The sequence below is a fragment of the Mesoplodon densirostris genome, chromosome 8 (genome assembly GCF_025265405.1).
Source record: "Mesoplodon densirostris isolate mMesDen1 chromosome 8, mMesDen1 primary haplotype, whole genome shotgun sequence".
Classification (NCBI taxonomy): Eukaryota; Metazoa; Chordata; class Mammalia; order Artiodactyla; family Ziphiidae; genus Mesoplodon; species Mesoplodon densirostris.
This window is the reverse complement of record NC_082668.1, coordinates 19,372,501-19,397,224: the sequence shown is the minus strand read 5'-3', so window position 1 is coordinate 19,397,224 and position 24,724 is coordinate 19,372,501. Positions and strand designations below refer to the sequence as shown.

The following is a 24,724-nucleotide window of genomic DNA, read 5'->3' as shown; positions in this document are numbered from 1 at the left end:
CACTTCTATAATCTAGTCTTTTTTCTCCTGATCCTGCTTCTTGACCAGATCAATCCTGCTCTAAATCCACAGGTGCTAAGCCACAACCAGACAAGTTTCAGGAATGCAGTTAGTCAGATATCCTCCACTGATTCAGTGCACAGCAGCCCTGGCTCAGTAGAAAGAGCACTAAGGCCTGGAGTTGGCAGATCTGGGTCTGAAAACGCTCTTTGATATCTTTTACCTGTGTGGTCTTGAGCAAGTCACTTGACTTTTCTGAATTTTAGTTCTCTCATCTGTAAAGTGAAAATTAATATCACCTACCACGTAGGGTTGTTAAGAGGGTTAAAAATACAAGCTGTAAAACACAAATCTTACGTATAATTCATTTTCATCCTCTGGACGGTTCACTGGCAGTAGCAGTTCTCTGATTCTTATTACTCGTCCACGGGAAATACATCAGGATGCTCATATATGTGCACCCAAGACAGTGGTGGGGATTAAGAGGCCCTACTTCTTTCTATTAGGGAAGCATCTACCTTGTGCATGCTAGTGTAATAGGCACAAAAGGATGGAAAATGCAAACAGAAAAGTAGAAGACATAGTTGTCCTCAAGGTATTTACTATCTAACCTCAAATCATGAAAATAAAAGGCAGTTACAAAGCCATGAATGCCATTCATAAATGAGTACAGAATAATGCATTCTAAACTAGATAGGTTAATAGATAAGATGAACTTGATCTAGAAGAATATGGAATTAAGAAACAATTAGCCTGGGGTTAGACCTCTTGGAAGAGATGTTTTGAAGGAGGGAAAGGAATGACTGAAAGAAATGAAGAGGATGCTCAGGAAAGGACAGTGGCCCAAGCAAAGATGCTGGCACTCGTAAACATGAAGAGCCAAGTTGGATGATCTAGTAGAGGGGAGAAGCCCTAATATTATCTGATGTAACCTTCACAAAAACCTTATGAAGTTTACACAACCATCTTCATTTTATGAATGAGGAACTGAGGTCCAGAGCGTCTAAGTGAGGAGGTTGGAAGAGCTGGAGTTGGAATCCAGGCCTGTCTGACTCCATAATAATCCAGTTTCTTGGTGAGTGATTCCTAGCACAAGCATGCTGGGCTGACCTCTGTTCAAGTCACTCATTTTCTCTCTAAATCTAGGAAACTCTTATTATCTTCATCTTGGGCTTTTTTTTTTTTTTGCGGTACACGGGCCTCTCACTGTTGCGGCCTCTCCCGTTGCGGAGCACAGGCTCCGGATGCGCAGGCTCAGCGGCCATGGCTCAGGGGCCCAGCCTCTCCGCGGCATGTGGGATCTTCCCGGACAGGGGCACGAACCCGTGTCCCCTGCATCGGCAGGCGGACTCTCAACCACTGCACCACCAGGGAAGCCCCATCTTGGGCTTTTTTTTTATTTTTATTTTTTATTTTTTTTCTTTTTGCGGTATGCGGGCCTCTCACTGTTGTGGCCTCTCCCGTTGCGGAGCACAGGCTCCGGATGCGCAGGCCCAGCGGCCATGGCTCACGGGCCCAGCCGCTCCGCGGCATATGGGATCCTCCCAGACCGGGGCACGAACCCGTATCCCCTGCATCGGCAGGCGGACTCTTAACCACTGCGCCACCAGGGAGGCCCCATCTTGGGCTTTTAAAATTCATACTCTCTTTGACTAACCATTTCCCCAACTGGTTGGGATCATTCTGACTCCAACTGTTGATTTTTTGAAGAGGTTACCAACTCCACCAAATTTCACCCATATGCTAAAATGAAAGAAGCATGCCTGTCTTTCAAGCCTCTGATCAGTGCAGAACACATTTGGAGATCCAGTTAGAGCCACTCAAAACTAACAATGCTTTAAAAGCTGGCTATTGATTAGAAATGGGAATGTCAAGTTACCTTTGCCCTAACAATAAGCTCATTACAAGGCACTTCAGAGAGATTCAATCATTAAAGACCTTGCTTTGATGACTTTGACAAGGTAGGAAAAAGTAGCAGAATTAGTTACAAAGAGAGTATTTTCCCCTCAAGTCAGAGACTAAAGACTGTGTGAAACTCTTATAGACAGAAAGACACTTGCAGACAGAAAGACATACATATATTTCTGTATATGGATAATAACATGTTTACTAACTAATGGGCTTTATTTCCATCCCAGTGTCTCTATTTGGGAAGAAAGCGAGAGAGAGGCATGGACGTATATACACTATCAAACGTAAGGTAGATAGCTAGTGGGAAGCAGCCGCATAGCACAGGGAGATCAGCTCGGTGCTTTGTGACTGCCTGGAAGGGTGGGATAGGGAGGGTGGGAGGGAGGGAGACGCAAGAGGGAAGAGATATGGGAACATATGTATATGTATAACTGATTCACTTTGTTATAAAGCAGAAACTAACACACCATTGTAAAACAATTATACTCCAATAAAGGTGTAAAAAAAAAAAAAAAGAGAGAATCTTGGAAGATACTAGTTCAGTGAATGAATGCAGCAGAGGGGGAAGGGGTTCTACTCTTACTACTCAAGTGATGTTCCTGACATGCCTGTCAGCTTTCTGTAACTGGGTCTGTACTAGTCCACCCATACTCTCTCACCCATCTCTCTTGGTCAAGATAGCACCCTAAGCATGCCGGATCTATAGCCAAAGAAAGCAAGAAGGTGTACAGTAACTTACTTTTTAATAACGTGTATTCTTAGTTTCTGTAAAATGACAAATTCATTCTGTTATGGTTATAGCTAACAAAATGGTATTTAATCCCCACTCTCACCTTATGACTGGTTGCCCCAAACAAAAAAGATTACATCCATTGATATCCACAAATTTCTAAAACCACTTCAAGATACTGCTGGTGTGGAGGTGTGTGTGTGTGTGTGTGTGTGTGTGTGATAATCCTTCTTCATATATTCACTCAACAAGTATTTCTGAGCATCTACTAAGTGCCAGACACTGGTGAGGTGCTCAAGATGGGAGAAAAAAAAAAAAAGATTCCTGCCCTTATGGAACTTTATTCTAGTGGAGAGGCATTGGGGAGACAAAAATAAATATAAAAATAAAAAATATTACTATATATAAAATAGATAACCAACGAGGTCCTACTGTATAGCACCAGGAACTATATTAAATACCTTGTAATAACCTATAACGGAAAAGAATTTTAAAAAGAATCACTTTTCTGTACATCAGAAATGAATACAACATTGTAAATGAACTATACCACAATAAAAAATAAAAATAAAATAAAAGTTAAAAAGTAAATATGGATTATAATGTGTTAGAAGGGAATAAGGACTGTGAACACAAAACATGAAACAGGGTAAAAGGTTGAGAGTACAGCCAGCCTGTGGGCAGCGGTCCGAGGCCAGGAGGCAGGTGGCTCTGTTAAGTAGGGGGGTTAGTGGAGTCCTCATTGAGATGGTGTGATTTAAGCGAAGAACTGAAAGAGGTGAGGGCTTCAACCAAGCAGATACCTAAGGGGAGAGCGTTTTAGGCAGAGAGAAATGCAAAGAGCAAAGGCCCTCAGATGTTTGCATATTAGAGAAATAGCAAGGAGACCAGTGAGATCAAAGATGAAGCAAGGGGCAGATGGAGTGAAAAAGCTTGACTTTCTACTTTCTGATCATGGGAGTGTTTTTCAAACTTTTTATGAAGCTCAGAGTGAAGATAACCTATCCTTTAAAGAGATTTATGTATTGACATGTAAATACAGACACAATGCAGTTAAGTAAAGGCAGGTAACAGAACAGAATTTATCCATAGGATTCTTTTAAATTTTTTAAAAAAGAGATACATACTCATGGCTCTCACTTGCTTCTTCACACACTTGAAAAACTTTGGGGGGAAAAAATCTATGCTTTAAATATCATCTTTGGATTGTAGACTTCTTGAGAGCAGAAGATATGTCTTTGTGGCCATAAGAAAGCAAATAGCATAATGCCCCACTGGTGGGAATTCTAGTGAGTAAGCATTCAATATATATATGAGTTAATACATGTCTAAGTATTCCTGTTTCTTATTGAATGTGGGTTTTTCTATCTCATTCCCAACACATTTCCAACAAACCCATGCCATTCCTTTGAATTCTTTTGCAGTGATTTGGAATGTTCCTGTTGGACCTTCCCATTTTGCAGTTCACATCTCTGTACAGCGTAACCAACTTGGTTTCTTACATCCCCTTTCCTGGTCAGGAATATAGCCCATTCTTTAAAGATTTCATGGGGGATCTTTCTTCACACTGAATTCTTCCCACTAGTTACCCAAGTTTAACTGTTGAAATGTTTTCCGTCATCTTTAAATTATCTTGATATCAGTTTCATACCTGCTTCAATTTGATTTGATGACTGCCATTAAGGTATTTTTGAGATTCCCACACAGAAGCATACACAACTCTTAGATTCTTAGTCCAAGGAAGTAGTTCCCAGATGTCTTTCTGATGGGAAGCTCAGCTCCGACCAAGCAGTCCCTGCTTTAAAATGGCTTTGATGAATGGCCCACAGGAGCCACGCCAGTCCCTGAATCATCATATAGCACCCCAGGTGGGAAACATCAAATGTCCTCTGCTGTTGCTCTACTGCTGCCCTATATGAAGAGATTAAATACCTGCAGTTTCGTTTGGCACGGCTCTGCTATTTTCATTCTTCAAATCCTAAAAATGCATACCCTTTGACCGTTCAATAGTCCACGGTGCTGGAACTAGGGCCTCGCTGTCCTTCACCTCATTGACTGATGACACCTCCAAAAGCAGTGTGGTGGCAACTTGTGCTCAGTGGGTGTGTGACGGCCAAGTACAAACTCAAAGTTGGCCACTTCACAAGCTGGATACCCTAGGATCTACAACAGGAACGTCCTCTGCCTTTTCCCGAACGTAGCACATGTTAATTCTCCCCTTTAGCACAATCCAGACACTGCATCTTTTTGTTTTTTCCAAAATGCCATTGTACAGCTTACCTATTCCCTCTGTCCTGCTATTCTAATTATATAAATTACCCTGCCACAGTTAACTTGTACTTATTAAAGAGAGCACCAAAATGGACATTACCACTACCAGAAAAGCACTCAAGTTGGGGTATCAGTATCACCTTCATACATCATCACAGTATTATTTATATTGCTGATATATCAGGTTACTAATGAAACAGAAATATTTACTACCAGCTCCCCCTCCCCCAACCAGTGCCTTCCTATTCCCCCATATGTGACATACGACCAACTGGCATTGCTTTGTGCCCTGGAAGCACCAGGCAGTAGTAATAAATGAAACTGGCGGTCTTTCCTTCTCATCTGGCAGGAGTCTTTTTCTGTCTTGAATAAGGGGTCTCTTTACCATCCAGGATTCCCAGTAGTACTGCTCTTGACCCCGGAACACACACCCACACCCAGCGGGGGCTTCCCCACCAGCTCCAACTTGTTTCACCACCCCCTGCTCAACCTTCAAGGCCTGGAGTGGGAGGGGCAAGGCAGGATGGAGTGCCAGTCGAGAGGATTACCCTTCCCCTACTCCATCCTCCCTTCTCTTGTCACCCATTTCTGACTGGCTGTCGATCCTATCAGGGGTCCATAAAGCCAGGAGGACTCTGGCCCAGGAGAGGGGGGTAGGGGTTAGGCAAACAGGCCAGGGAGGCAGCTGGTTGAAATTTAACCACAATATTCTTGGTCTCTATTGTTTTGAGTGAGGCCCAATATTTCCACAGCAGGATTATAGGATCTGATTAACCATGTTAGACAACAATGCCGAGCTGGGATGGGCTTCCCCTTCCAGCTGCCAATATGAAAAAGTAAATACAACACCCAGATTTCAGAAGGGACTCCCAGCAGCCCCCAAGCCCTACTCCCCAATTCTAACTCCAAAGTGAGGGGAGGGAGGAAGAGTGTGACACTGCATGCTCCTTTAACTCCTGGCCCTCAGCCGCCGGCAGGACGAGTAACCTGGCACAATATTCCCAGGTGAGTCAATGGCTGTGTGCTCCCCACACCCTGGAGTTTTCCAATGCTTCTTCCGGGTTCCCCTAGGCTGGCCCAGATTCTCAGGAACCCAGGAGAGTTAGGTGCTGAGAGGCTAGCGCTCACTCAAAGGGTCCAGGAGTGTGGAAAGCACAGCAAAATCTGTTGGGTTCCAGGACAGAGAAACCGAGGGCAGGTAGGATTTCACAGCTTTGAAGAGACTGAGCCTTTAGTAGAATGCTTTGGGGCTACCTCATGACTTCCCATATGCCAGGGTAGAAAAGTGAGACCCCAGAATTGAGGGGAAGCTTAAAGCCCACCATAAATCCAAGTCTCAGGAGAAGGTATTCCTTGATGGGTCTGGGATGGAAGACAGAGGATAGATGGGCTTCTAGATCCTCAAGTAGAGGATTCCCTAGGGTCCCTCACCCATCACAGACAGACAAGCTACCTCACACCCTCCCCTCTCTGAATGTTTCCCCTCAGGGTGGGATCTTCTGAAGCCCTGTCCAAGAGAACATGGAAGAAAAATAGAGCATTAAGAAGCCCTCAACAAGAATACCCTGTAGCAGCTTCCAGGAGGTCACAGCAGCTAGGGAAAATCCTCTCTCCAGAGCGTGGGCTCCCTTCTCTTCTGGCATTTCTCTCTGTATCTAAGTGCCTAGCAGAATCCACTACCGTTCTGTGAGCCCGTACATCTACTCATGTTGGTAACAGGGACTAGGAACCAAGGGTCTTGAGCTCTGAGTTTAGTGGCTTCCTTGTCGAATGTCACTTGCTCCTTTTGAACAGTTTCTTCTTCAGGAAAATTAGAAGACAGAAAAATACTTCTGGGAAGAGCTCAGAAAAGCATATCGTGATTGCACGAAAACCCAGCTAACATAACATTGCACCCTTTAGTAGTATAATGCCAACACAGTGAAATTTTTTGATTTAGCATTAAAAACTGACCCTGTTCTCAAAGAGTATATGCCAACGTAAGGATGAAAACAAAAAGCCCATAGGAAATCTGTATATAAACACTGATTACATTAACAGCACAAATAGTGAGGCGGTGGGCAGAACAGATAAAGTGAGCCGACACCACGAGGAAGGGTAATTAAGAGGATTTTAGGTTTCCCCGATACTCTCGGGAGCAAATCCCCTTAGCTTTGTAAACAGGAGGAAATGAAGGACAGAATAATTGGAAGAAGGAAATGCCCCTGGTGACAATGTCAAGAACGAGACCAAATCTAGGACGAGGAGAAAAGGCAGGGTCTTTTCCATCCGCACTCCCACCATCTCTGTACAGAGAATGACACACCGGCTCCTACTGACCTCCCAGCAGACCAGGGAGGAGGAGGTAAGGGCTTCGGAAAATGGGAGGTTAAAGTGAACAGGAACGCAAGAAAAGGGAGTTCAAACGGACCACGGGATAAAATTAAGAAGTAGCGGGCTGAGTATTCAGGAGACTTGAGCATCTCTCCCTCCCCCAAGTGCTCACCGAAGGTGAACTGTATCAGGCCTGTGGAAGGATCTTGGTCCAACAGGAACAGAGTCTTTCCAAGTCCAGAGTACAGGAGCTCAGATCTCACTCTTTGCCACTTTACACCCTAGGGACTCCAGGGCTACTTCCTCAGGATTCAGTGGGCAGAGACTAGAAGCTCCTTCCTCCCTTTTCAATAATTTTACTACCCCTTGGAGACACTCCTTGATCTGGGAGATTGGATGACTGGTGACAGAACAGAGAATGACCCTCGTGGGGTTTTCCAGGACCCAGCTCGGGCTCTGCCCTCAGGGCTGCTGAGAAAGCCCTCGGTGAGGCCTGAAGAGAGGAGGTGCTGCCCAGCTGGAGTGCTAAGGGATGAAGATTTCTCTCCCAGCAAAGAGCTGGCCTGTCCTGGCTGACCGTGGGGGAGGGGTGAACCACCAGCAGGGCCAAGTAGGCCTTGCAGCCTAGGTGGCGCTATTTCTCTACTTTTTAGGTCAAGTTCCTGCAGGAACTTCCTCGAGGTCCCTAGTCCTGCTCCTGGTTTGCTGGCTTGCTGCTGTAAACCACCTTATATTATTTTTTTTTCTAAAAATACTCCAAAGCAATTGAAAGAGTCCCTTCTCCCACCAGCCAGCCCTGGCCCCAGCCCCAGCCCCGGGGAGCGGGTGGGTAGGCGGGGAGGTGGGCCACTGCTTTATTAAACACAGGGAAAACTAATATTTACGGAATAAAATTTATGGAGCAGCCACGAGAATTCGACCCTTTTATGTGCATGTGGAGTGGGGCTGGGCCAGCCTGGGGGCCTCAGGGAGGGGCCCAAGCCAGGGGGCAGGGCTGGAATACAGCCTGGCTAGGCCAATTTGTCAAGGCAGGGATTTCCCTGGAGTTGCCCTGGGATGAATGATTTTCAAACACCACCCTTTGCTTTGGGGGGCAAGAGCTTCAGAGCAAGAATGACTGAGGCAGGGCCTTGGGGAGCAATGTTTCTCTAAGGGTGTGTTTGGGCAACACCCCCATGGGGGCAGTAACCTCTGGGGATAAAGGGGGCAGTGGGAGGGGAGGTCATTAGGCATACTCTTACTTAACCTTTTTAAAAAGTTACACATTCTTTTGAGAACATGAAAAGAAAAATTATGCTGTTAAGATTTTACTTATAATTTTAGGGGATTCACAAACCCCTGATCCCCCTCTGATTAAAAATGCCTGCTTGGGCCTCCCTGGTGGCGCAGTGGTTGAGAGTCCGCCTGCCGATGCAGGGGACACGGGTTCGTGCCCCGATCTGGGAGGATCCCATATGCCGCAGAGCGGCTGGGCCCGTGAGCCATGGCCGCTGGGCCTGCGCATCCGGAGCCTGTGCTCCGCAACGGGAGAGGCCACGACAGTGAGAGGCCCGCGTACTGCAAAAAAAAAAAAAAAAAAAAAAAAAAAAGCCTGCTCTTGAGACTGTGCTCTTAGGGCAGAAGGATCACCTAGGGTAAAGAACCCTTATTTTCCCCCAGCTTGCTGCAGAAGTCTTTCCATTTTTCATGTGGTCTCATACCTTGAAATCTGGCCATCTAAATTATGCCAAGAGAAACTAAACAACAAAGTAAGTCATCTGATAGATTGTTTTTACATAGTTCCCAATTCACTTCAATGACAGTCACCACCAGGGCACAGACTGGGTCTGAGGGTAAAGAAAGTTATCAGCAGCAACTGGGAATGAGCCCTGGTGGAGCTCTCTCAGACTCGGCCAGCAGGTAAAAAGGCCTGGTGGTAAGTCCGGGAGTCCGCCAAGGCTCCTCCCTTGAAGAGCTAATAGGGAGTAGAAAGAACATCCCCTTTGAAAAGAGGTAGCGTCATGGGAGAAAGAAGGACGTTACATCCTTCCTGGAAGATGCTTTCGGTCATGTATGTGATAATGCAGTTTAGAACTCAGCTGTCTGGGTGCAAATTCTGGCTGTTACTTATCAGCTGTGTGACCTCTGATGAGTCACTTAGTCCCTTCAAGACTCCATTTCCTAGTGGGTTAACAGTATCTTCTTCATATGAGGCTGTGAGGATTCAATGTCAGGCACTTATTAGAGTACCTGGTATACATTAACTGGTAGCTGTTTATTATCGTTATTATAACCATTATTATTTTATTATTACTTGGATCATCCTCTTTCCCCCAAGACTTGACATGGGGACAGACACACCAGTCCCAGCCAGAGAGGACATGTGGACGAGGAGGCCTTTGACCATCATAAGTAACTGAACCAGAAAAGGCCTTTACCTAACAGCCCCCAGTGAACACCTGAGTTCTACTTTCCTTCCTGTCTCTCCAAGGTGAAGTTTCAGGTGGTCTTACCTATAGAGGAAAACCTAGCAGAGAAGGCCAAGGAACTCTGTGAATCCTCTTTTGCTAAATCTTTTTTTTTTTTTTTTTTTTTTTGGCCATGCCACGCAGCTTGTGGAATCTTAGTTCCCCGACCGGGACCACAGCAGTGAAAGCACCGAGTCCTATCTACTGGACAGCCAGGGAAGTCTCAAATCCTGCTAGATTTGTCCAAAGAGTTCACTTTCTAACTAAGATTCTGCCTATCTCATACAGTCTTTACATATTTTCCTGCTAAGCACTATTCATTCTATACATCAATTCTTTGGGTTCCAGAGAACTCCTCTGGCCATATTTCCTGTTCCCTGTCATCCTATCTTTTCTAGTTCTTCTAGTTACTATGTTATTTGAAGTGAAGTGAAGGATGGGAAAATAAAATTCCTTTTTCTCCCACTCTGGGAAACTAACTTGGCCCTAGGGCTCAGAGCTCTTTGTAATTTCAATCCCATATTCAATCCCATATTAACCTGTTGTCTATGCCTTGGAAATAGACAAAACACACCCCATATCAAGTTGGACCAAAATAGCACAGAAACCATATGTTCTGCTATCTTGTGCCCACCATGGAGAGAGGTCTCAAGATCAAAGCCCCCGATTGGAGGCTTAGCACAGGCCACAGAAGAGAAGTATATGAAGAACCTGAAGGATTAGACCGAGGGCCTAGACTTCATCCAGAGACAACAATGGGGTGGGACCCAGTAAAGTGAAGTGAGTTGGTTATGTGTCCCACAGATAAGCAATCTCAAAAGCAGGGGAGTGTGAGTGCTTTTTATTCCATGCTAAAGAGAGGAGAGGGTCTCTGAGGAACACCTGGGACTGGCTAGGGACTCTTAAGAAAGGTAGACAAGGCTTCCTAAGCATGCTGTGCCTTTTTGCAGACCTGCCCCATATACCTAAAGTCCATGGTAGATCCTGGGTCTAGAGAACCTTCACCAAAAGAAAGGAGGGTATGGGATTCCCAGAGATTGGCTTCCACTCGGACAGGGAAGGCCAGTGTCCGATGGATTGGAGCCAGGATTCCCTCAGTTAATAGTGTCCATGCCTGTCAACATGAACTTCAGTTATCTTGCCCTTACAGTGGAGTCCCTGACTGTGTAACTCTGTGTCAGAGATGCTGTTGTCACAGGACCTCCTTTCAAGGTGACACTAGGAAACTACTCTCCGAGTCCATCCTCAGCAGTTGAGACAGTGACAGGTTAACTGAAGAGCCCCCTTAGTTTCTTCCTCTTGACCTTCAACAGCTGAGGTCTCTGCATAGGGCCTGAAGTAACCTAGAAAAAAAGGAACCCAAGTTAATAGAGGTTTTAAACAGTTCCACTTACGTTAGGAAAAGAAATTCCTTCCTCCCATGGCTCTGGTTAAGACGGGTGGCTGACGCAGGAGGTCTGAAGTCCATGTCAGGCAGTGAATGTGATATAAGACTCTATGCAGGAGATACGCACATCACTTCTCCCCTAGGGAACAACCTCATAGACCATCACTGCAAGTGCGATAAGGCAAAAAAGGAGTCAAGGTCCATCATTCAGAAGAACTGCAGAGAGGATACAGTAAGGGAAGATGCAAAAGACCATGACTCTCCATCTAGAAATCCACAATTTAGATGCCTGGTCACAAATATCCCCCAGTGTTGTTAAGGCAGTGTCAACTAGGTGACAATTCCAGGGACCACTGGCTTGGGAGCTATAGGTGCCGACTCTCCCAAATCTTGAAATGCTATCTAGGAAGCTGCTCATGACTTACGGTGGGCTCTTTTTCAGGCACTGGGAGGGATGGTGCTGAGGAGACTGGTTCTTCTGGCTGATTCAGAAGTTGGCTATCAGTTCCTTGTGAGGAGGTGCTGCTTGAGGTCTGGGGATCTCCTGAAATCAGAAAGATCAAGGGAAGATAGTGATAACTGCCTTTTTCTTACCAGAAAGGCATTAGCATTTACCAAGCATTCTGATAAAGGCCAGGCTTTGGCACTAATATGGAAACAGACACAAATCCACTTCCAACTAACTTCTGCAAAGCACTGTTTCTATGATGAAGATTCTCCAGGACCACTTTAACCATGTAGGACAAGAGTTTCCCTGACCCAAAACAGCTCACTGTTCTTCTACATATTGCCTGCCATGTCTCAGGTAGGGAGATTAATTTTTTTCCTGGTTCTCTCACTAATTCTCCTAAGCATGTAGACCAGTCCTAATAAAGCTTTCTTCAGTGATGGAAATGTTCTGTATATGAGCTGTCCAACCTGGTAGCCACTGGACACATGTAGCTATTGAGCACCTGAAATGTGCAAATGAGGGGATGAATTTTTCATTTTATTTAACTTTTATTTATTTAAATTTAAATAGTCACTATTAGCTAGAGCTACCATATTGAACAGCACAAACCTAGACCCTAACTCTAACCCCAGGAGACCAAGTACCTCTGGAGCTACTCACCAGTGTCTCGAAGCTTCTGTCCCACTTGGATCTCTTGTCTGGTGACTGCCATATACAGACTCTGTAGATTTGTGACAAAGGGTTTTCCATCACCAACACTGCATGCCTCTGGTAGTTTCTACAGGGGAGAGGAGATGCTATCACTGGTGACATGGTATTGCTAGAGAAAAGAAACTTGATATCCCACTGGCAGAATTGGCATCAACCCTAAAAGAATTTATATACAGAACTTAGATCCAATATAGGACATCCATATCCAAACCTGTTAGGACCAATATAAAGACCGCTTGGGAGGTCTTCTCCTCTGAAAGGCAACTCCAAACAAATATCTTTATTTCCTTCAATACTTGTCTATTATGTTTCCCCATGAATACCTCATAGGTTTGTAGGTTCTTCTGTCCAAAAGGATGACCTCTTAGAGGACTGTTTTACGAAATCATTTTCCTAAATTGTCCCTGAGTTGTACAGATTACTATTTTAATTAAATTCACTCCTAAACTTTTACACTGGAGAGAGAAAAAGGATGAAATCCAGGAAAGGGGAAAAAGAGCAAAATGGGAATGACAGACTTAGAGACAAGAAGAAATTATGGAGCTATGACATTCGGTCAAAGGAGATGGGAGAAACACAGTTTACAAAGCTTTGGAGGCTTGCCTGCCATTTTATATTTCTTATGCAATCCCATTGTGCTTTACTATAATCCATGAACTCACAATGGGGGTGATATTTCCCCCAAGTGGGGAGAAAATTTGCTCTTGGGGGATGAAAAAAATCTTACTCTTTTAAAGTATAAAGCACAGATACACAAATAGTACATAAACAGAATTTTGGTTTATCTATGGTATTAAAATTTCCTGAGGGGGGATGATTAGGAAAAAATGTCTTAAAAGGTTCCTCACGGAGGTGACAATGAAAAAAAATTGAGAAACACTGCTACAATCACATTATATTTATCTGTTTCCTTCATTATGGAATGAACTGTGGATTTATATCCACAGCAAAATGCTTTGCCTAGTTCAGGTTTCATATACTTGGCTGAACTGAGTTTAAGTAATGGCTGAAGACTTAAGAAAGCACAATAAAAATGAGATGAAAGAGTATGGTGTCCAGTGGACCTAAACCTGGCTGTACTTCAGAATCTTGGAAAGGGCCCAGAACCACTTCGTCTGTCCCTACGCATGCAAATCGCCATGGCTCCCAGCCAAGTTAGCAGGTTCTCCAAGGGAAGCCATGCCAACAGCTCACATGGGAACAAGCCCAAGAATCCTGGATTGGCCCACATCTCATGTCAAGGGCACTCTCTCTGTGCTATAAGGGCATTCATTTCTGAAAACCCACTGTGGGAGAAGGATGGAAGAGAGAAAGTGGGAGAAGCAGTGAAGCAGTTGCTGAACCATGGTCAAGATTATACAGCTCTTTCCCTGAGCATGGTGGTAGCTGAAAAACTTATTGATCCCTGGGAAATGTAACATAGATTTCTACTCCAACCCTATTCACATAAAGACTGTATCAGTCTTGGACTTTCACTGGAAACCGCAGATGTAACATAGATTTCTACTCCAACCCTACTCACATAAAGACTGTATCAGTCTTGGACTTTCACTGGAAACCGCAGATGTAACATAGATTTCTACTCCAACCCTACTCACATAAAGACTGTATCAGTCTTGGACTTTCACTGGAAACCGCAGACAATCAATCAGGAGCCTTGAGTGCAGACGTTGCTTCCAGCAGTAATCTCACTAGGAGTATAACAGCCCTCTTCAGCAGCATTCCCTGAGGAATGAACTGAAACAGGCCACCGACCTCTATCTCACCTCACTCTGCTTCCTAAGTTCAGCTCTCCAACCCCCAAGCCACCTCCTCCAGCAGAAGGTCCTCTACTCTATGGCCAGAGAGCCCTGACAGCAGAGAGGCAAACGGCTGTTCTCTGTACTCACATCTCATGTCTCTGGGATCTCCCTTCATACTGCTCAGGAAGTGTGGCCTCTCTTAGGGTCACCCACACACGGTTTGGTAGGCACTGCGCTGCCTGTACAAACGGGCCAGGCAGAATCTAGGCAGTCCAGGGTCATCTCCTCCTGCCCTTTCTATGGAACTAAACAGACTCATAAAATTTCCAGGGTGACCTTTAGCCAGTTCATGTATTTAGTCTCAAAATGAAGTTGCCAGAAATAAAAGGCCACTGGAGCTACTGCTGTCCTGGACCTAAGTCCAAATCCAGAACCTGTATCTTAGCCCTTCCTCCATCCTTCCCCTTCTCGGGGAGATCTGGTCCTGCAGCTGCTACCAAAGGTCATCCCACCCGATTGTCTATTCTCAGAAAAGTACTAGGAAGGGAATATTGGTACATTTCCTGCATATTTACTACGTGCTAGACACTGCTCTAAGTATTTAAAGGTATCAACCCATTCTGTCTTATTCACTGCTATTTCCCTGGCACCTAGAACAACCTGGCCCACAGGGGATGCTCAATAACTATGTACGAATGCAGGACTATGGTAGGCATGAGTATGACCCCATCTTGCTGAGGCAGTTACAGCTAGTAAGTGGTGGAACAAGATCAGAATGCAGACCATGTGGCTTCAGGGCCCTCGCATAATAACAACTACCCTATTTACTTCTCTGAAGCATAGAATTTTAGTCTAAAGGGCAATACAGCCTTCCCCAGGATTACAGTCCTTAATTCCTTGCATCACAGATCATCTGCATCACAGATCATCAGCTGCACCCATCCAGCTCAGAAACAAGCTCCCTCAGGGGACAAGAAAAACATGAGCAGATATAAAGGAGGCAACTGGCCCTACCTGGAACTCTCAGAGGGCTGAAGGGCCATACCCATAATCCTGTTCTAGCTGTTCCCCATCATCACTGATTCCTTGGGTATCATTCTCAGAATATGCTAGGGAAGACAGGTGGTGAGGCCTGAGCCTGGGAATGAGAAATATTAGTTCCCTGTGCAGGACAATGGTAGGGGTGAGCTGGGGCGGGCAGCAGAGATCAAAGGGAGAAGCTGGAGTCAGGACTAAGAAAAGCAAATAGCAGTGCCCCCTGCTAGAAGTACACCTGAGCCAGGAGCAAGGTGTACCAGCCACAAGCGGGTCACTGCCCAGAATGGGGAGGGGAAGAAGAGCCAGGTCAGTCTACTGTATAATATGTTCATCTGATTAACCCAGAATCAATTCCACTCAGCAGAAAGGTTACTGAGATTCTACCATGCGCCAGGTACTACAGGACTGGGGGAGGGGACGTGGATGCACCAGTCCTTCCCTCCTCAGAACAGGACAGAGTTAGTCTAAAGATAAATAAGTCAGGGCTTCCCTGGTGGCGCAGTGGTTAAGAATCCTCCTGCCAATGCAGGGGACACCGGTTTGAGCCCTGGTTTGGGAAGATCCCACATGCCTCAGAGCAACTAAGCCCATGTGCCACAACTAACTGAGCCTGTGCTCTAGAGCCCTCAAGCCACAAATACTGAAGCCCGCGCACCTAGAGCCCGTGCTCTGCAACAAGAGAAGCCACCGCAATGAGAAGCCCGCGCACCGCAATGACGAGCAGCCCCAGCTCGCCACAACTAGAGAAAGCCAGCACACAGCAATGAAGACCCAATGCAGCCAAAAGTAAATAAATAAAAATTTTTAAAAAAAGATAAATAAGGCAGAGGCCCTGCCTCGAAGAGTTTACAGTCACACGTGGGACAGAGGCAGATGCAGGTATCCCTCACTTTTTGAAAATTTGCTTGATGCCACTTTGCTTTTAGGAAAAGCCTACATTAATACCTGTTTTTGCTAACTGGAAGAAATCCAAAAAAGATTTTCGCTTTTATGAAAAAAGGTGATTTCTCCTTCACTTTACCCCATTTCAGCTTATGAAATGGTTCATAGGAGCGCTCTACTTTCAGATAGAAGGAGGAACCTGTATGTGTGTATGTGTGTTTTTCAGGCATTATGCGATAACAGAGTTATAAACAAAGGGTAATAAGAACCCAGAGAAGAAGCAAGGGACCAAGTCTCACTGAGAGTCCTGCAAAACACTTCAGAGGTGGTGACCTTGAGTTAAGCCTTTGCAAGGTTAGACTTTGAATGTGGTGGAAGTATTTGAAGCACAAAGGTGTGAAAGGACAGGACAGGTGGACAGATCTCGTGGGAAATGAGACTGGAAGGCTAAATTCATATCCACGAGATGGCAAAGGACTTTGTTTTCTGAATTAAGGATATGCCCATGGGAATCCCTTTTGTTTCACAAAGTGGCTTTCTCTGCTATACAACTACTTGCCAAGGCTTCCTTGGCATCAAACTATTACTGATACAACATGGAGGAGTCAGAAGTTTCCTCAAGGTTTCCCTTGCGAGGCTTTCTGCTACATTTAGAACCTCTTCACTACTTACTGCTGGTACTGTGACCCTTTAAGAGCTACAAGAGCTACATGACTCTCCTGTCTCCAGTAGCTCTGTTACTCTCTCACCTCCAGTCCACGAGGACTTTGGCCCCTGCTATACAGCTACATCAGAAGCGTTAGGAAAACCAAAGTTACAGAAATCATAAAGGGCATTTTATTTCCCCTTCTTGTCCCTATGGCAGCCCATGTTGGTTGCTAGGCCCCAAACTCCCCTCCTTTAACCATAATTCCCATCTTCACTGAGTCTAAAACTCACTCCCAGTGGTCTGGAAATTCTAAGACTCCCTCCTACCTCGTGATCCCAACAGGATCTGTTGGAGCAATCCCAACTGCCACTTTCAACTAGAAATGAAAGGTCTGATCCTACCCCCACTCCCCACCCCCATCTCATCCCTCCTTTCCTCTGAGGCTGCTTCAGAAAAGAAACCTTTAGAATCCTGGGTAAGGAAAGGCTGGACCCGGATATACTGCTCACCCTACTCAGTATGGACCCACAGGTGAAGTATACAGGTTTAAAAGACAGAAGAGAAGGGAGAAATGAGCAAACTGGAGCCCCCAACACTAGCCCTGAGTAGGTCTTTGCTTCTGGCACCAGCCCCAGAAGCTGGCACAGCCCCAAGGCCCTGACACTGACCATCACAATATCATAACCGCCAGGGCAGGGCCCCCAACACGTGACTTCCCAAGGGTAAGAATCCTCTCCTCCCTCTTGCAATGCAGTAAACTGCTGTACTGGATACAAACTTCCCTCCCTAGAGGGCCCAAGTCAGGTTAGGAAATCATGGTAATCTTCATCACTAGCTCCTCTGTGCGGTAAGAGCATACTGGAAAACCCTTCTAAGGTCTCAGATTACCAAAGGTTTACCAAAATAAATAGGGAGGAACAAGAAAACTGGTTTGGGAAGAGGACTCCAAGGAGAAAGACTCTTCGGAATAGAATTCCACCCCCCCCACACCATCCATTCAGTCAGCAAGTATTTACTGATTACCTACAGTGTTCGCGATGATGTGGGTGCTGGGAATACAGTATATTGAACAAAAGAGATAAAAATTCCCTACCCTCCTGAAGTTTACATTCTAGAGAGGGGAGATCAACAACAAACATAGCTAATTAAACCGTATTCTCTATCAGATGGTGTTAGCACCACAGAGAAAAATAAATCAGCACAGGCTGATTACGGGATGGGGCAGGAATGTGTTGCAATTTTAAATACAGGTCAAAGAAGGCCTCACTGAGAGATGACACTTTAAAAAGACCTAAAGGAAAGTAACAGGACGATCCACTGGCTATCTAGATCAAGTGACCAGATTCCCAGTTTGCCTGGGTCAGTCCCAGTTTGTGCTTGTTGTCGTTTATTAGTAGAGCTCCTTTTCTCTCTTATAAGTGTCCCAATTTGGATGATAAATTAGATGGTCACCCTATATCAGAGAAGGAGCATAGCCGGTATGTGGATATGTGTCTGTGTGTTTATCTGAAATCGTGAGATGATGTAGCATATGATCTTTTATTCTGTAAGATGGGAAGCCACTGGAGTTTATAAAGAGAAGAGTGAAATGATCTGATACACATTTTAAAAAGATCACTTTGAATGTAGAAAGACAAGTGGGCAGATCTGTTAGGAGGCTGCTACAATAACCAAGTGGAAGAGGGTAGTAGCTTGGGCCTGGGTGGCAACAGTGGAGGTGGTGAGAAGTGATCAGATTCTGGATATATTTGAAGGTACGGCCGATAGGATTCATTGATGGATGGGATATAGAACGTGAGAGGAATCAAGGATAACTCCACTCCAGGGCAGAAGGCACATGTTACAGAGGGATGATCCAGAAACCTAACATCAAATCAGAGATAACCTGAAATGGCTCCTGGGTCAACAACACAGACTCAACCTGGGTAGTCAAACAGGGAGACTCAGTGGGAAAGGAGGTGAACCCAATGCCCAAGAGAAGTATCAAAAAGTTTAAAAAGAGGAAGCCATAAGTGGCTTCGCACTGAAAGAGGATGAAACAAAACTGTCTAGGAATTAGGGGGAAAAAGTCTCAGAAAAAAAGCTAAGTAGAAACAAGCTTTCAGTTCTGGCTTTAGAGTCACAAAGACTCGGATTTGGACCTAAGGTCTTCTATTTGCTAGCTGTGGCACTTTGGGCAATTTCCTGTATTTAATCAACGTCCTATTTTAAGAGAAAAAAAGAGATGGAGGGTTGGGTAGATATGGGGGGTGGGGAGGGAGGACTGAGACAAACAATATCTACATCACAGAGTTCATGAGAGGATTAAACAAGCGGGTAGAATAAGTACCCAAGAAATCTCTCTCCCCTCCCTTTGCAAGACAAAGGAGGCTCAAGAAATGCCCTAATGAGCTCTAGTACTTAGAGAAACCAGGGTCTCACCCAAATGTTAACCTTTCCCCACTGCGTCCCAAAGCATATGATCTAAAAATTCAGTGACAACTCAAAGCCCAGGTCGGCGAGATACAGTCACAGAAACCCAGCTAGTAACCTGTGGGTAGTTCACTGTCCACCATGGCCACACGAGCCCAATCCTCAGTCTCCAGTAAGGACCAAGGTCCTGGCTTTAAACTCTGGCTTTGCCAGTTAGCAGCTATGTTACTAACTTCTTTTAGCCTCTGTCCTCTCACCAGAACAATGAGGAGACCCATACCTACTTTTATGAGACTGATAGAAGGATTATATGAGGTAATACATGTAAAGGTTGCCTGCTCCATATAATTATGTCTCCTGACCTCCCCTCAAATGCTCTTGTTGCCTCTCAAATATCCCCTTTACTCTCCCAATGTGCAGGACCTACCCAAGAAGCCAAGGTTTCACCTTCATTCTCCTCACCCTCCTTTTTTGGGAGGTGGTGGGTATAATAGTGGAGAGTAAAGCATCCTATTCCAGAAGCACACAAAGCACAAACAGCTTACTCCCTGAAAAACTTGAGCTAAAGTCCAACAATGATTCCACCAGGAACCCTTTCTCACCGCCGTTTCCTGCTCCCCAGTGAGGCCTGGGCAAGAGGCTCCACTATGGTGTTTCCATTGTAAAGTAATGTACACTCAGTAAAGGCTATTTGGAAAGTAGAAAAACGTGACCTGCAGATATGTCATTCAAACAGTCAGTCATATGTTTTTGATGGGATTAATCTCACAGCTTCTTCAGAGTTTGAGAGGGAAAAAAAAAAACATTAATAGGACAGAGAAAAGAGATGTGGTGGTGATGTCCCGGTTTTCAAAAGACGACCAGCTCACTCTCCCTTCGCCTCCCTTGAAATTTTTCCACAGCAGCTCACTTGGATGAGGTATTTCAGGCAAGATCTAAGCCCAAGGGGTCCCTCTGCGTTGTCCCTCACAGAATACGCCTCTGAATTCCCTCAGTTCACTGATCACAAACCTTGGTGATTTGGGAGAGACCCGGCGCTCTAAGGATACAAGGCACGCTGACCTTGAGATCATATGTGAAATCGACGAGACAGCTGACTTGCTCCTGTGTTTGGTCTGGTTTGGCTTTGTTGGGTCTGTGTCACACAAGGCCCACCCTGACCATTGTGCCCTGCTGCGGCTGACCTCACCATGCTCTCCCGTCGGCCTCTGGTTCCTGAGCACCCACCCACTCAGCACTGGACTCTACTAGGGAAAAAAAAACACAAACAGACCTGAACTTAATCTTGTGTTTGAGACCTTGCAAATTAATTATAGTCTACCTCAGCCCTCCTCACTTTTAAAACTAGGTGGGAGAATGGATGCATGCCTATACTCACCTATCCAAGCATGCATACGTGCAATCCAGTTAAATCATGACATCGCTTTCTTTGTGGTCTGCCCTTCAAAATGGGACAATTTTGTCTGCCTCACTCTCCCTCACAGTGCTGGAAATGCAACCGAGATAAAATAGGTGCAGAGTTCAAAACAGTTTGAGATAAAGTCCAGATTTTTCTGGTTCTGCTTGAGGCCTAGGTAGCTCCCTAAAGGGCACAGTCAGAAGGGAAGGCAGATGGGAAGGAAGACTATAAAGAGAGGTCCAAACAGAAGGCTTGAATAATATTAGTCAGATGAACATTTTGGAATGCTTTCAGTGTACTAGGTACTAGGCTAAGCATTTTAATCCATTATCTCAATTAATATCCACAGTAAGCCTACCAGGTAGGCACTAAAATCATTCTCAGTTTATACAGGGGAAAACAAAGGCTCAGAGAGGTTATGAACTTGACTAAGGCCACAGCTAGAAAGTTGCAGAATGGGGCAGAAGGCCCAGGAAGCTGAACTCCAGAACATACACTTGAACCCCTTCACTGTATCTCCTCATAAAATCACCCACTGAGGCAGCCATTTCTCCCTCCCATCCCCCAGCTCCCACTCCCCAGAAGGAGGTTGGTCCCAGTTCTGAGACCTAGTGGTACTAGAATGTAGCTCTCTCGCCTTCATTCTGAAACCTCCAAAGAGCCCAAGAGACTGACAGAGGGAAAAGACAAAATGCCCTCAAGAGAAGGAGAGCCTTACTTAAGTCCTTGACTGTCCTCCAACGGGACTAGAAAATCAGAAAAATTAATCTCTGGTACGGGGAGGCTCTAGACTCTAAATCTCCTTTTAAAATAAGTACAGCCCCTCAAAGTCATAGCAGGAAGGCCCCTCAGCTCTGCCCCCAAAGAAAAATAATGGTAAAGGGAGTGGAAGTGAAGGTGGGGGCAGGGGCCGCCGCTCTCATAAGAGCCCTTTGTGGTGGCTGCCTCTGAAAGGAGGTTTTGCTAGACAAGGTGGAACTTCTCAAGGTGACAAGCAAATGGTACAGCCTGAGCGGTGACCCTCTGCTCGCTCGTAAGCACCCCCTCCCCTCCGGAGGGCCAGAGCCTACACTGTCCCCGAAGCCCCACCCAGCGCCAGCACAAACCACGGCTTTCTAACTAACAAGCAGCAAAGGGGCTGGGGGGACGCAAGTGGTTTCCTGGGGGGGAAGGAATCCTCAGAGCCCCTCAGAAAGTGCAGTAGCAACTCTCATTCCTTCTTTTTCTACTCCCACTCCTTCTCCAGGAAGAACAAGCAGCTCCTGTCAGCTCTGGCTCAGGGAGGGGGTGCCAACCAGCCCATCGGGGACAACCAGTCTGAAGGATAGTTTAGCCCCTCTCTCAAAGTCAGCCACCTCACCATCCTTTCTCCAAGTGGAAATGAAACAAGGAGGTAAAAACCAAAAAGAAAAGAGCCTCAGGTTTAAGAACAAAAAGAAAATCACAACAATACAGCAGGCATCTGACTCTGAAAGCTTGTGATCCCTGCCCTGTGCCATGAGCGCTACACAGGAGCACATATTTCACTTTTTCCCCATATCAGTGGAGAAGAGAGGACAGTCAACTGGGTCTGTAGGGCACAGAGGTGATTTAGAGGACCCGGTAGTATTATCTGTAGGACCTCTACCACCAAAGGGATTCTCTTTCACTCCCCATTACACGCTTGACAGCTGGGAACACAGCCCACGGTGGCTGTGACCTCATGGTCTCCTCGCCCCCACCCCTTCCTGTCCTCTCCACCCCACGGAATCTTCCTCTATACGGCGATGCACCGCCTCCCCGTAACACACACACACACACACACACACACACACACACACACACACGCTCATGATAAGGGCCTGATCTTCATGACCTTAGGTAGGCAAAGATTTCTTAACAGGACATAAATCATAAAGGAAAAGATTGATAAATTGGACTACATCAAAGTTAGGAACTTCTGTTCATCCAAAGATACAAATAAGAGCAAAAAAGCAAGCTATAAAGTGGGAGAAAATATTTGCAATACATATAACCAACAAAGGACTCATTTTTCAGAATATATGAAGAACTCTGAAAAATCAATAAGAAAAAGACAAATAACCCAACAGAAAATTGACAAAAGGCTCGGTCATAGCTAAGTGATCAATAATTACATGAAAATGTACAGAACCTCATTAGTCACTGGGGGAGTTAAAAAGTCACAGTAGGATACCACTACATATTCACTATAATGGCTAAAAAGAAAAGGCAAGTGTTGACAAGGATGTGGTACAACCAGAACTCTCATATACTGCTTGTATGAGTATAAATTGATACTGTCGTTTTGGAAAACCGTTTGGCAGTATCTACAAAATCTAAACATATGCATAACTATGAAGCATCCAACACATGGGTAAATAAATTGTGGAATAGTCTTACAATAAAATATTATACAGAAATGAAAATTAACAAAGTACTACTAACATGGATGAATTTCATAAAAATTTTGTTGAGTGAAAGAAGTCAGACACAAAAGAGTACATACCATATAATTCCACTTATATGAAATTCAAAACAGGAAAAATTAATCTATCATATTAAACGTCAGGACGGTGACCCTTTGGAGGCAGTAGGTACTGAGTACTGGAAATTGTCTAGTTCTTCATCTGGGCGCTGATTACACAGCTATGTTCATTTTGTAATTCTTCAGGCTGTATGCTTATGATAGGGGCACTTTTCTGTATGCATCTTTTTTTTTTTTTTTTTTTGCGGTATGCGGGCCTCTCACTGTTGTGGCCTCTCCCGTTGCGGAGCACAGGCTCCGGACGCGCAGGCTCAGCGGCCATGGCTCACGGGCCCATCAGCTCCACGGCATGTGGGATCTTCCCGGACTGGGGCACGAACCCGTGTCCCCTGCATCGGCAGGCGGACTCTCAACTGCTGCGCCACCAGGGAAGCCCTGTATGCCTCTTATACTTTGCCTTTAAAAGTTTATTAATAGAAGAAAAACAATTTGGCAGTTCCTCCGAAAGTTAAACATAAAGTTATTATACGATCCATATAGTTATTATATTGCGCTCCTAGGTATATACCCAAGAGAATTGAAAACGTATGTTCATACAGAAACTTACACACAAATGTTCATAGCAGTTTTATTCATAATAACCCCAAAGTGGAAAATGACCCAACTGTCTATCAACTGACGAATGAATAAACAAAATGTGGTATATCCGTATAAGAGCCTATTATCCTGCCATAAAAAGGAATAAAGTACTGATACTTGCTTCAATGGATGGACCTTGAAAACAACGCTAAGTGAAAGAAGCCAGACACAAAAGACCATATACTGTATGATTCCATTTGCATGAAATATTCAAGAGAGGTGAATCTACATAGAGACAGAAAGTAGATTAGTGATTTCCAAGAATGGGGGGAGTGGGGAATGGAAAATGACTGCAAGTGGATATAGAGTTTCTTTTCGGGGGTGGTGAAGAGGTTCTGGAATTATATAGTAGTTGTAGTTACACAACTTTATGAATATTGTAAAACCACGGAATTATATACTTTTGCTTTATACTTTTTTGGTAAATGTTATGCTATGTGAATTATATCTCAATTTTTCAAAAAGATTTTTTTAAAAAGATAAAGTCTCTACTCTCCCACACTCCTCTGCCTGTCCTCCACTCTGTTCCCTCTGTCAGGAATAGACTCTCAGGCTCCCAACAGGCCTGGACAACTTTCAAAGGACTTTAACACAGTCAGTGGAGCAGATTCCTGCCTAGTGGCTGAGTAACTGGCATTAGCACAGAATGGGGACAGAACACGGGATCTAGAGTCGCATGGGCCTAGCTTTGAAAATAAGCCCGCCACTTACATATTCTTTTTATGATCTTGGCTAAGTGTCTATTAATCTCTTTGAGCCTCAATGTTCTCTCTATAAAATGAGTAGAATAATTCCTATCAAAGAGGGTTGTTGTGAGGATTGTTAAATGAGATCATGTAACATGTTAATTCTGCTGGAGTTCCAAGGAACCTCAGCTACCTGAAGGCAACCAGAAGCACTTTAATTTGGCAAAACAGTGTGGGCTCTGGAGTTGAATTGCTTACACTCAGATCCCAAGTCCATTACTTTATCTTTCTAAGCCTTAGTTTCTCCAGTTATACAACGGGAATAAGAATACTACGTGCATTTTAGAGTAATTCTGAGGATTAAATGAGATAACGCATGTAAAGTCCTCACTACACTGTCTGCCACATAGAAGGCACTCAATAAATATTAACTGTTGTTATTAATTCAGCCATTAATCAGAACTGTTGACTATGCCAGATAGTGTGCTGTGTCCTAAGGATAAGATGGAGTTCACTGCCTTCAAGGAGCTCATAGTCTGGTTGGGGAGTCAGACACATAAACAGATAATTG

The 24,724-nt window shown here is 44.9% G+C and overlaps 1 protein-coding gene across 1 annotated transcript in view; it reads right to left on the bottom strand.

Annotated features, from left to right (window-relative positions):
* Positions 1-10,506: 10,506 nt before the first annotated feature.
* The window catches only part of NHEJ1 (non-homologous end joining factor 1), a 76,037-nt gene continuing 61,819 nt past the window's right edge, over positions 10,507-24,724 (bottom strand). Inside the window, exons 6-8 of the mRNA XM_060106497.1 lie at positions 12,171-12,288; positions 11,485-11,603; positions 10,507-11,015 (exon numbers count right to left, since the gene is read on the bottom strand). Of these exons, the coding sequence (XP_059962480.1) occupies positions 10,941-11,015; positions 11,485-11,603; positions 12,171-12,288 (312 nt within the window). The 3' untranslated portion in view covers positions 10,507-10,940. The remainder of the gene's footprint in view (positions 11,016-11,484; positions 11,604-12,170; positions 12,289-24,724) is intronic.